This window comes from Leuresthes tenuis, unplaced genomic scaffold (assembly GCF_036924035.1).
Source record: "Leuresthes tenuis unplaced genomic scaffold, fLeuTen1.0.hap1 SCAF_10, whole genome shotgun sequence".
NCBI classification, from domain to species: Eukaryota; Metazoa; Chordata; class Actinopteri; order Atheriniformes; family Atherinopsidae; genus Leuresthes; species Leuresthes tenuis.
Genome location: NW_027325364.1, coordinates 21,176,621 through 21,190,684, shown reverse-complemented (window position 1 = coordinate 21,190,684; position 14,064 = coordinate 21,176,621). Strand labels below are relative to the sequence as shown.

Genomic DNA, 14,064 nt, shown 5'->3' with positions numbered 1-14,064 from the left:
TAATGCCTGGAAAATAGTGGAGTAAAAGGAGGAAAAATGGATGAATGGATATGAAGAGGGATAAGTAGGTTGGAATGAGGTGAACAGATGTTTTAAGTAGAGAGGGAGGATGGATGGACGAATGAAATGGGTGGATGGATGGATTACCAGCTGATTAGAGGTGTGGTTGGCCCAGTTCCTGAGCCAAAGTTAGCAAGTGAACTTCATGTGTTGAAGATGGAAGATGGTTTAATGTTGGCATTGAAAATTCAAGAAAATTCAGGTGGAATTGTGCAAACCATTCATTAGTGCCAACATTTGTCTGAATTTATATTGCAAGGAACTGGAAACGGGTAAAACAGAAAAATTATGCTTTAATGGGTTTGTCAGGGAGTGAACTGTCCCTGTGGTTACTAAGGGCAAGTGAAGCTGAAAAAAACATGACTCGAGTTTTAGTGCACTGGTCCAAACTTAAGGGCCAGCTTGATCAGACCAGTAATAATGAGTTCTGCACTCATAGCTCCCTTATACTGGAAAGGAAAAAGCAAATCCTTTTGTTCATAGTTGTTTTAAGATACACAGCAAAGAAAGCGGATGGGTGTTGTTTGCATCACCATTGTGTGGGGAAAATAACAAGTATGTAGGAAGAGCCAGGGATAGACTTGGACTGAAAGCTAGGATTTGCTCTGCTCTGAAAGTTTTATGGCATGGGTTTTAGCTTCACTAACCCCAGCTCTTGGCCTCCTACCTCTGTGCAATCCATTTACTTCTGTCACTGTCTGCTTTTAAAATAGTCAATCTGTTAAAAAGCAGGACTGCTCTTTGTTGTAATCCCAGTTTAATTACCAGAGAAAATGTTGCAGGGCCAATCAGTCAGCTTTGGGCAGGAATGATAATCTATTTTCCCTGAAAAGGATGACAGATGTTTGGGGTCTTGTTCTGCCTTTCACTGTGAGATACATGTACATACAAGCGCTGACCACTTCCCCCCATTACTCCCTTCCTTCTGCCCCTTGATTATTCATTAATTTGCCTTCAGAATGGCAGATGTCTGCACCATGGAGGCTTTTGTGTCCCAGTCTGCTCTGTCTGATGTCAAACAAAAGATAAGTTACTGAGGACGTGCTGAATAATCATCTGAGATTATATTAATTAAAGTAAGTTTCCCGTTTTGTAGCATGTTTTTCTGGTTAAAACATATTCAAACTGGGAATAATTTTAGCTAAGAAAAATCAGTTGTCAAGTTGATATTAAAGACTAAATATGACTGAACTACCTGTTAATATATATTGTGTTTTTAGCCAGTGAATATAATGCTTCCCAGCACTACATCCCACACCGCACAGGAGTATGTGAGGCTAGGCTCTTAGAGAAGGACTGAGACAGGAAGATGTCCTGATGAACATCAGTCTAAAAATAACTCCAGCTTCATTCATATTGCACATTCTAGTCTTCCTCTGATTCTCACTTCCTCTGTTGTTCACAGACACTCTTTCTTCAGATCGTCACATTAACACAATGTGTAGACAGACATCCCAGGCGATGACTGTCTCTGTTAAACATTGTCAGGATAAATTTGAAGTGTCATTGTTTTCCAGTTTCAGTTAGTCCATCTCAAATTCATTGTAATACATACAAAGGGGCTATGAAGGATTATGTGTGTGAGTAGCTTCACATTAAATCTTTGTTAAAGCTTACTAGATCATTTTTAGCCTGAGAAAACAGCAAAAAATATTTCTTCTGCAAAACAGATATTTAAATCGAGAAAAGAAATATACAGCAGAGACAGGGAATTAGTCACCAAAAACATACTCTTTGAAACCCTTTTTTCTGACAGGTAGTCTTTTAAAGTTGGAGCCTTATATGTTACCGGCACAATCCATCTCTCTGGAGAGGTGTAAAAAGCGTGACTGTCACCAGTCTAGTTTGTTGTGCTCCTGGTATCAAGTGAGCAGGCGACAGGGAGGAAAACTGTTGTTTCTTTGAAAGCTAAACAGACTTTACTCTAGGAGACAGTTCAGCACGGATGCAGTCTATTCCAACTGACATGTAGTAAAGGAACACTGATGCACCCAGGCGAGTACTATTCGATGTGTGTTGGTCTAAAGACCAAATAGGACAAAGCCTCTGCATATCTAACTGTGTTCATATAGCAAAGAGTGTACTCATTTTGTTTTCATTCAAATCCAGGACTTAAATGAAAGTATCGCTTTGACATGAAAGTGTAACAGCAATAACATTACATTAGTGCCAACACATTTACTGGTTTCTGTTTAGTAACCAGTAAATGCATCCCTTATAAAAAATAAGTGGGTACTGACTTGCTATTAAAGAAACATTGCAAAGAGTTTCAAAACACATTCACAATTCTTGGTGTGATGGATATTAAGTTATACCCCTATTTCCAAAAAGAATGGCCAAAAAAAAAGACAAAAAGACTAAACTTGATACTGTTTATTTCAAAATCATAAAAAGATTTATGACAAAGGTTGAAGCTGGAAAATGTTGCTTTAAAAACAATGTGCTCACTTGGAATTTGATGCCAGCAGTATGGTTACACAAAAAAGGAGGATTGGGAAACAAAAGAAGGAAAAAGATTTTTAAATATTACAAAAGGAGAAGAAAAACTAAATATAATCTGCAGCAGGTCTGGGATGTGATTGGATGTAAAACAAATATTCTGGGCTGAGTCTTTTAGAAGTAAAAATAAGGAGGGGTTCACCCCTTTGAAATACAGTTCAACCATTTTTCTTAACATAAAATTGAATCTTCTATGGTGCATGATGTTATTAAAAGTTTTTTTATTTCCTGCTTTTATTTCTTATGTTTTCTATCATCTGTTGGTTTGGCAGCCTTAGCCTAAAAAAAAGTGTAAATTGACAAAAATTTTCAGGCAGTACTTTAAGATCACGGGTTTCTTTTAATGGACTCCAGCACCAGAAAGAGCCACCTCAAAGGCAAAGGCGGTTATTTTGGACTCTCAGCATCCTTTACACAATGAGTTTCAGATGCTTCCATCTTGGAAGAGGTTCAGCTTTCCCAGATGCAGTAGAAACAGATAGGGACTTTTATTCTGTCTGCTGTTGTCTTTTAAACAAATTGTCATGATTTTGGTGGCAGTGTATGATTTATGTGTTTTTATGTTGTGTTGTAAACTATATTGTATGTACTTCTGTTGACTACTATCTGCAAAGAAAATTGCACATTAGTGACATTAATGTTTTAGTCTACTTTACTCTACTACAACCTCAGAATGTATTTAAAAAGACTCTGTCACATGCAGAGAAAAAGACAAATAAACACACAGCAATACAAATAAACATCCAGAAACACCACTGCCTCCTCTGATGTTGAGATAATTTGAGATGGAATAAGACAAAAAAGGTAATTGCCCAGTTGTCTGCCAGATCAAAATTAGAAATTCCTTTTTAAAAATCATAGATTCTGTGCCAGAATGCCAGTATGATGGCATAGCAATGCATTAGCACATATGACATAGATAACGCTTGCATTTATGAAGGTATCATTCATTTTTAAGTAATATACACAGATTTTGGAGCAATATATAACATCATTTTCAGAGACATCCTTGCTCACTTAAGCAAGACGTTGACAAAAGCTCATTCTGCACATGTTCCAACAGGACAACACTGCAGTAAAAGGTTCCAGCTGGTTCTAGCATCTGTCAATTGTAGATTTATATGATTAGCATATATTTGGATTCAGACTTTACACAGCATCCTAACTTTTAAGATTGGGATTGTAACATATGATATAGAAACTAGATTCCATTTGTCCGTATGTATTTGAAAGTTAGTCTAAATACTGGGATTCATAGGTAGTATAAAACCTATTTGTTTTAAAGGTAGTTTTTTTTACTGTTGAAATATAATTGTGCACCAGAGTAGACTCGAAGGAAAGATTTGAAAGAGTTGTAAGGGCACGAAGGCACAGTCTAAAGAAAAAGCTGCTGATGAGAGTGTAGTTTTGAGTTACCAAGTTGTGAAATTAGCAACAACACAAACATCGTCCATGAAACACCCTTCTGCAATCATAAATCTCCTGCTCCTAAACTCCATGGGGACACACACAAAGGCAGAAAGCGTTTCGCAATCTTTCAGAGAGAAACACTAAAGCACACACACACACACACACACAAAACCTTCTCCCCTCCACCAACATTCACTTGCACACACATGAACACCAAAACCTTGTGTAATAGTTTATTGCACTGGTGTGCTTTTCAATGTAGACCCCAGCTGATCAAAGAAAAGGAAGCTGGAGGAGGGGGATGAGCAGTTAGAAGGGGAGGGGCTTTAAAGGATGGGGTGGGGAACAGAAAAGACAGCTGCTGTGTAAAGTTACCATGGAAACCTTTGTCTAAAATCATCAAAATGGGAGGAGAATTCGGCAGAGATCGGGGAGTAATCCAAATTAACATTGATGAGGTTTTTCTTTTTTGCCACAGTAAATATTTCTAAGCTAATTAGACAACCACTTGTCCATTTATCAACATATACACACTGTCCTCAACCTGGATGTTGTTAGGATTTAAATACTATGTTATTTGATCATAATTTAGTGATACATAAAAAAAACAAGCAGTCCTCTAATATTAGGACTGATGAACATACAGCTCATTGATCCCCTTTATATATATAGTGGTACAGTTAATGAGACTGCACACTGCATTATGTTAAACATTATTAACTTTCAGATATTTCCAGATATTAGATAAATACCAAAGATTAAATAGAACAACGTCACGGAGCACAACTGCACAGTGGAAGAAAAGAAACAGACAGACAGTAAATGTTAGTACTTTTGTTCAACCAACAAATATACTTAATTTCCTGCACTGGGATTCAAACCATTTTACAGATAATGTTTTGCAAACAAGCAAACATCATTGTGCAAAGATAGGATTCGACGATGTCTCCGGACAAAGTTCATGATTATTCTGCTCTCCTCATATCATTAATTCTGATGAAGTTCCTAATCTTCCATAATCACAGAAGTTGATCCCAAACATGGAGACCATAGTGAAGACATTGCTGAGAAACTTAAGCTAATTTAGAATGGCGTTACCACGCCGCCATCTAGTGTTGGAACTCTGGAATTTCAAAATCTGTAAGGGACCAACTCCTTGTGTGAAGTAGCTGACGTTTTTGCTAAAATACGTGCAATGACATGTTTATCATCAGGAAGTAGACAGTTAAAGAAATTATACAGGCATTCGTTTTAGTTTAATTTGAAGAAAGTCCGAAGTCCAAATGAATGAATAAATAAAAACTGAAGCATTGTGGACGTACAAATGTCCACTCTATGCGCAGTATACAAAATATCACAATGTAATATGTACATCACAAAAAGAAGAAAAATACAGACAAGCACTCTCAGCTAGGTGGTATTCACATAATAAATAATCAATAAATAACATAGAAATGCATTCGCTGACGGCTGACATGAAGCAAGCTTTGCTGATATAGAGCTGATTTATTCTCTATTTTCCAGGCAGAGAGAAGGTATTCTAAATAGTTGTAGAACATACAGTCTCTGCAGAGGTTCACCAGCTCTTTATGTATAGAAATATTAACCTTTATTTTTTCCAAATTCAAAACTCTCTCCTGATAAATTTACATCCAAGCCAGCTCAGGTCCTCATTTAAGCCTGAAAACATAGAAGCAAAAAGACATTTGTTTGAATGTGTGAAGTTATTTTGATCAAAATGGCTGTGAGCTGGCTCTGAATTCTCTATACATACAAAAGGGAACCCAGAACACCACAGCAGTCTTGTTTTTATCAGCATCTAAGACAAACGTCACGTTCGGAGAGGATACAATATAAAAAAGAGATGGGAACCATCTGCAAGGACAAAACTCCACCCGTTCTTCTGTGGAGGGGGAAACAGAGTATCATTGGATTCAGCATTTCGCCCGATAATATCCATTATATTTAATCACATGACAAACAAGTATGGATATACAAAATGGATTATGTTGTATTCAGAAATGGAAAATTATCATTTACACCCCTACATGAGCTAAAGTTGATAATTGTTCCTGAAACAACAATGGAACAATATCATATCGCTGATATGGGGTTGAAAATTTGGTTTCAATGTTTCTATTTACACCTGATCATTTGATTTATCTTTTCTCTTTATGATAGCATGGCAATGGGTGGCAGCCCAAAAGTGAGAATCCAAAACCCCAAATAAATAAGAATAAAAAAAAAACAATTTTTTTTTCAACAATCACAGGGGTAACGATAAAAAGGAAATGTAAACTTAAAGCCTCATCAACAAACTTGAAAAAGATGAGGACAACAGTGATATTATGGTGTAGATGGTCATTACTTTTATATCTATACAGTTGATCAACAAAATGTGTTTGAATAGAAACCAACATGTTGCATTTGTGTGTGTGTGTGTGTGTGTGTGTATTCCTGTCTCAATAAAGCAGTGTTTATTAACAGTATACGATATTCTCTTTTTTACACAGCTCAGGGGCTTTTACTGTAGCATCTTCGATGAGCCTGAGGGACGCTGTTTCCTTTTCAGGCACAGCGTTTGATTGCTCCAAGTCCATTTCTGAACCAGATCTCCTGCACTTGGCACCACAATAAAGAGAGGGAATACTAATATCTATCCCATACCCTATGACTGGATTTTGGGTCATTTTATGATAATGGTCCTCTTAAGCATGACCTTTGACAGCTCTTACCAACATAATCTTCCTCTCTAACCAAAGACCTGCATCAAATTTTATCTACAACAACTCAGATCATGGCTTAAAGAAATACATCTCACCTGAAAACATCCATCTAACTATTTCTTCCTCAAATGAAGTCTTTCACTTTTAAGCAACAGCAACCTAAAAGCCAAATTTAGGCCCTACCTCACCTGTTCCTATCCTCCTCCTCTAATCTCTTTTGGCACGTCCTTTCCTCTTTCTCCTCCCAGTGTTTTCTTGAGGCTTCTCCTCTTTGCTCCCCATCAGAGCTGCTCCACTGGCGGCTTTGCTGAACCCGTTGAGGGTGCCATTAGAGAGAGCCTTGCCTGCTTTGGAGGAAGAGGAGGCGTCACGTCGTGAAGGCTGCTGGCGGCGGTAGGTCTGATAGTAAAAGTTGCCAAACAGGATGATGAAAGTGATGGCGTAGCAGATGAGGGAGTAGTGCATCCAGTGCGGGAAGTCGCAGTTGACGTAGAGTGACAACGCTGTGTGGCCAATGGTGACGTGGAACTGAATCTAAGACATCAAAGAGACAAACAAAGCCCATTTTTGCTCTGCATAGTGAGTTTAAAAGCTTTTCAAAATGATTCAATATTCAAATATGGTACTCAGTACAATTGAAAATGCATTCATCTAATACATTTCATGGAAAATCCACCACAGGAGGCTGTGATTTCTTACCATCTGGATGATAGTCAAGTACTTCTTCCACCACAGGTACTTTTGGATCTTAGGTCCACAGGAGGCCAAGCCATAATACAGATACATCAACACATGGATCAATGCATTCATGTGTGCACCAAAGAATGCTGCAAGTAGAAGAAAGCAAAAGCAATGAATGCATTTTCTCATGCTACCTGTAGTGGCTGAGCAGAGCTAACATGTAACTTTACCGCATTTAGTGTCCACAAATTTGGGAATATGCAAGTTATCCCACTCCAAGTGGTCACCATGTGTAAACATCTCTGCTTACATTTCAGTTTAAAAGACGTAAAAGATGGACTTAGTAACTCATTCTTTTATCTAAAGCAAATGAGGAAGTTCCTTAAAGAGGATTTGATTTTACCTCCAACTTAATGTTGGATCCTTTAAATGCTGGTATGTGCAAGTGAAAAAATTACAAGTTGTAATATCAGGAATTGATTCTGAGGAAAACTAAGAAAAGGAGCAAAGTCGGTGTACCGGAATGATAAAATAGCTTACATAAAGGTCTCTATAAAATAAGAATCGCAACTGTAAGAGATTAAATTATTATAACAGATGATAATGTGTTGGCATTATCATTAGCAGGCATTTGCAACACTGTTCACTAGCAAACATCAGTCTTCTTTGGTTTGGTTTTGGTACACTGCAGTTTCAGGATGAAGACACTCACGCTGACTGTGTGTTACTCCCATAATACGACATATACGTATAATTACAACCCATGAACTTCTTAATAAGGTTGAAAACTGGATTTTCACTTGAAGCAGTCTTTAAGTTGGTTCTTTGTAAGTACAGCTGGAGCTCGGGAGGGAGAACAGTCATCGACCAATCAGAAGGTCAGTGGATTGATTGCTGGCTTCTTAGGTCTACATGCCAACATGTGTTCTGGCAAGAATCTGAAAATCCTATTACCTCTAAAGTGTCCATCAGTGTTTATGTGATAGGGAAAAATACTGTAATACTGTATAGACAAAGAAGTGGTGTATGTGTGTGTCTGTATGTGTGTGTGTGTGCGTGTTGGGAAGAAAATTAACAAATTCTTCTTTTAACTTATGATGTTATGTTGTGGAAAGTACGACATAAGTTTGGTGGTTGTAGTTAGTTGTCTGGGGAGTGGGGTACAGAGCACAAGAGTTTCGAGTTCAAGAGCAAACTCCTCAAATTTCTACAAGTATACAGATAGAACAGGCATAAACCATAATGTTGAGAATTACTGTGGTGTGATCTACTCACACTGTCCTCCTGCCACCCACTTAATGCCAATCCACCAGAGCGTGAACATGGTGCAGTGGTGGTAGACGTGCAGGAAGGTAACCTGGTTGAATTTTTTCCTCAAGATGAAAAACACAGTGTCCAGATATTCAATGCCTTTGGAGACGAAATACCACCACAAAGCTCCAGCCACCTGTCTCCAAACGTATAGGGTGAACAGACAGATGTAAAGACAGATGAACATAAATTGAGAATCAGAAGGCAATGAGAGGGAAATGCAAAGACTGGCCTCAGATTTTTAACCTTAAATATAATCAGAAACTACACTCATGTGAGGGACACATGCTTCTCCTCTGCAGCAACTTTCGACCTCTGAGTCACTTGACACCGGCGTGCTGTTGGTTTTTGTGTCAAGCAGGTCGCTACGTCATGGAGCAACAGAGAAGAAGGTGAAACTGAATACTGATCCCACTTTAAGCTTGTGCTTTCAGCTCAGTACAGTGCAATCCTGTAGCAGACAAAAGTCTAGATCTATCTCAGTTATCTATACCTATCTATAAAACCAGGAGATATGTTTGGCTTCTTCACAAAGCAGGCACAATCTGTTATCATAAACACTTTCTGTAAAGGAATGTGTGATTGTGTTTGAGATCTGTGAGCTGCCCCAGCTCCAAAACTCACCCTGACTTCATTGGGGTCCTCTGAATAGTCCACAGGTTGACAAATATAACTGTATTGTGCTGCCCGTGCTGCCATAAACAGCTGGAAAACAAGAGAGTATCTTCTTTGAAACACTGATATAAAGGTACATACATAAGCAAACTGCATGAAGGGGTCTAGCCCCACAGGATAAAACTATTGCTGTAATATGCTTTAGGAGCATTATGGACTGGCACATATTAACAGGACACTGGTAAACATGTATACATGTAAAAAGCGCTCAGATCTACCTCTTTAAAGATAAAGAAGTTGAGGAAGACCATGCTAAAGTTGTAGACGATGAGGGTTTTGCGAAGCTGGAAGGGCTCTCTGTTCTTCATGTATTTGGGCCCCAGCCAAAGGAAGACCAGGTAAGAGGTGCTGATGGCCAGCGTGGGCAGCGGGTTGTCCATCAGAGGCCATTTCTCCACTCGCTTGTCTGTGGAACAGATGTTCTCACATCGTTATTTACCTGTAAATATTCTTAGCGTTCACATTACTCTGACACTGTGTTGGTTCAGGGTCATCAGTAAGGTGGATCTGCTCCTTTTTGTCTGCTTACATTCTCCAGATATTTTGGACTTTTCATCCTGCTACACTTTGTCACTTCCACTTTCCCACATTGTCAAACCCACTTCTTTCCCAGTCTGTCATAACTACTCTGGTCCAGTGGTCTTTTCGCCTGCTATATTCCCAGCCAACCAGTTTGACACCGCGACACTGAAATGATGCATCGGAGTCTACTCTGCAAACAAAATTAGTTTCAAATTCAACTCTCACACATTAGTACACTGAGTTTACATTTTTCTAACTGATCTCTCCAAATTGAAATAGAAATTGTGGTCATTCACTTGTTTCACAAACTGATTTTAACACAGGTAGAGCACTAAATGCCCATAAACAACCAAGACAGATTAAAGTAAATATAGTTCAGTACAGTTTATGATGTGCAAGTCTTGAGCCACTCCTAATTTCCTCATATAATGCCAGAAAATGTGTGCAAACACAGAGTTTGTACAATTCTAATTTGTATTTGAAATCAAATATTTTGTATGACCACTTTTATTCTTCAACACAGTCTGAACCCTCTTAAACACACTTTCTTATCATTTCTTTAAGTAGTCTTTGGGAATAGTTCTCCAGGCTTCTTGAAGGACATTCCAAAGCCCTTCTTTGGATGTTGGCTGCCATTTGTTCTGTTCTCTGTCAAGATGATCCCACACTGCTTCAATAATGTTGAGGTCCAGGATTCATCACTCCATAAGAGCTGTTATCACTGATTGTCAGTTGTCAAAAAAACTCTCTCAAAATGAGGCTCAGTTGTTGGAGACAAATAACACAAAACATTTTTTCTTGCAGCAAGGAGACAAGTCTGCACAATATATCAGGAAGCTGACCCAGAGTTGTCTGAGTTCGAAAAATGATAATATTACTATTTATGTCTTCTACTATGAGATCACTAGCCACACAAGGTTATGAGACATTCAACAAAACAAGGCTTCGACAGAAGCTGAAATAAGATAGATAGGAGGCCTTCTCCAGCCCACAGTGTCCCTTCACCCTGCAAAATCGACTCACACATGGTACTTGCTTTTTATCATAATATAACTTCATGATATTTTTCTAACATCAGTCCAGTTCTTGCTCAATACCACTTTAAAATATGTAAAGAAGCAAGATGTAAAGAAATGAGGGTGGGCTTAAGACTTTTGCACCATATTGTACAACCAGGGACACATTTTTCAGCAACACTGTACAACTGTGACTCATTCCTTAACAATTCTCACAGTATTGCTGCGGGTTCTGACTCACAACAGGAAAAGAAAATCCTGCACATCTATATATACTGTAGGACATACAACTGCATACTTATAAAAGACTGCAACACTTTAACTGAAAATTCTCCAGATTATACATCTCTCAGGTACAACAAATATTCATTGGTATTACCTGCAATAGTTAGGGTCCATTTGTAGAGCTCTATTGTGTCATTAATCAAATGCGTGACAATCTCCATAGCTGAGGTGGACAGCCTGAAATTAAATAGACATGTGTGAAAGTGGAGGTCTCAAAAAAAATCATGCCTTCACTCAGCATTTCAAACTCACTTCTGTCGATGAAGTATCACGAAATTTATCCTAATCCCACGAATTTCTTTATTTCTATTTTGTTCATAATTTAGCAATAACACGTGTTTAATGAAGCCATCAAAGAAAAACATTCTGGCCATGAGGACACCAGTTATGAACCTATAGGAGTCTGTTGTCCCATGAGGCCTGACAGATGAGCTGTAGACCTTGTTGCGCACAAAGGCAGGGACACCGGCCGGCAGAGCGCATGTGTCAGCAGATTTTAGGCTTGAACACGACCAACAGATAACCCGGTAGCTCTTACAATGGGAGCAGGGATTGCTAGACTCAAATGGGTCACCTCAGATAGAAGGCCAGATTGACGCATAGGCAGATAAGTAGCAGAGCGCGTATTCAGTTGCACGGAGCGATTTAATGATCCCCAAAACACCCCCCACCCCTCCTCCACCTGCTCCTCCACCTCCTCCTCATCATCATCACCGCGCAGCCGGATCAAGCGCTGCTGCAACATCTCCACGCGTTCTCCGGTTAAACAAAGAATGAAACAATTATCACTGTTCGAATAAACAGTCAACCTTGTATTAAATCTGCCTTAACGGATTCGGTTCACATGCAGTATAAGCTTTAGAACGACATCCGTACCCTTGGAAATGCCTTCTGGCCTTACAATTGCACGAGCAGTCATATCAAGGCCTCATCATAATTTCCTTTTTTTTTTTTTTATTCCTGAGCTGTTTCAGTTTCAGAGTTGTGCAAAACAATTGTTTTCATACGAGACAGAGGCCCTACAACCACATACTGCTGTTTGCCAGCACCATACAGTGGGCCATACTATCTATCGACATTGATCTCGTCTCTACTGCTCCGCGCGGATGAGGATGTTTTTTTTTTATCTTACCGTTTCGGTGCTTTAAAAAAATCCGTCTATTAAGACAGTCAGTGCAACGTCGCTCAGTGGGCTTCTAATTAGCCGATCACGTTTTCTATGAACCGATCAGTTGTTCAGGATCCAGAGTGAAGTAAACGGGCCGTTGAATAACCGGCGATGGCACGACTTTCTTCTTAAGGTACCATACCAGCCTCCACCGCGAGTCCGCTTCATCGAATTGCACCTCAGCTCCCTGAGACTCAAGGCTCAAGGCAAACCTAATACACTTTTTACTTCCGGTCAAACTTTCACAACAATAGAGAGATGTCGCGATTAAAAAAAAGTTTAAATAGTTGACCTCCTATCGCTATTAGTTTTGTCCACTGTCCATCAAGCACCAATTCACCGATGTCACCCCGCTTAAGGAATATTACAAAACGTTCTAAAGTCAGCATTCTTTATCTAATCAGTGTGTCGGGACTGGGTATTAAAGGAAACAAGACATTTTCAATACAAGATCGCAAAGAATGTTGATATTTCAACACCTACAGAGGATAATACCGAGAAAAAAGTTCAGGGAATCTGAGGAAATTAAACTGAAACCACTGCTGGATGTAACCTTTGAGCCCTCAGGAGCCAATGCATACCAAACATTTACCATGATCTATTTAGCTATGGGCTTAAAAGTATCTTGTAAAACCACTGTCAATCAACACAGACCGCTCCTGCATCTATGTAACCTGAAACTGTGCAGGAAGTTCTCTGGTCTCTTCTCAGATAGACAGGGAGGCAGTGGACATATGTCCTGTGGTCAGACGTGTCATTGGTTCTGCTCATTTTTGTAAAAAATGCACATGATTAGGCTAAGATAAGGAAGGCCCGTTTAGGAGGACTTCTTTGTCTGCGTGATAGTAAGGGGCTGTATTAGGCTACTGGCCTCATGATGGGCATGTGAGGGCGCCACTCAAGCAGAGGCATATATTGTCATTTGAAACAGGCGTATGCTACCATCAAGCATGGCAACAATGGCATAGTGTGTGTGAGTGTGTATGTGACTGGCCAGCCTGCAGAAATTGTATAGTGCATTATGAGGAGAAGAATCCGACAACAGAAGCCATGGAATGAAATCTTGTATCCAGCAAGAATGGACACAGATCCTTCTGAAAAACTGTCATTCAGTTTGCTCAACATTATGCTGAACAGTATGCTGAACATTCAGCATAATAAGTTTCCCAAAGAGTAAAAGGTGTAATTCAAAAGATGGGTGATGTAACACATTTGAAATCATGCATCTATCACAACTTTTTTTTTCATTCTCTTTTTTGGTGTGTTACTAACATCAAATGACTTTATAGATACAATGATGTTGGTCAGTGAAGATAGTAACAATCATTTCTTTGAACTTGTGCCCGTTAAATACATTTTCACACCAATTAGCAAAAAGCAGATTTAAGTTTCCATGACATAGAACAAAATCATATTTTCAAAGAGCTGACAGCGAAAGAACAGCTGTTTGCAAGCCTAATGCTTTTATTTGAAAGTGGCATCACACCATTTCCGGTTCGGGCCACGGTGTCCTGGAGCGGCTTGATGCAGCTCCGCTCCTTTTCTTCCACTTGTCGGGGAAGATGCTACGCGCATGCGCACAAACGGAGGCGGATGCAGCAGCAGAGCATCAGCTTCGTCAAGTCAGCCGGCCACCAACTACACAGGAAAAGCAGGTGGACAGTTCTTTGCGGGTTCGCCACAGTAAAAGTGTTGTGTATTCGGAGACAGT

General features: G+C 39.3%; 1 protein-coding gene across 1 annotated transcript; it reads right to left on the bottom strand.

The window, feature by feature from the left end:
• Positions 1-5,203: 5,203 nt before the first annotated feature.
• elovl4a (ELOVL fatty acid elongase 4a) lies at positions 5,204-12,524 on the bottom strand. The gene is made up of 7 exons (XM_072394689.1): positions 12,318-12,524; positions 11,280-11,362; positions 9,581-9,768; positions 9,312-9,392; positions 8,652-8,823; positions 7,395-7,522; positions 5,204-7,229 (listed from the first exon to the last, which is right to left on the bottom strand). Exons 2-7 carry the CDS (start codon positions 11,344-11,346, stop codon positions 6,903-6,905), a joined length of 963 nt encoding a protein of 320 aa, XP_072250790.1. The 5' UTR covers positions 11,347-11,362; positions 12,318-12,524; the 3' UTR covers positions 5,204-6,902.
• Positions 12,525-14,064: the final 1,540 nt, after the last annotated feature.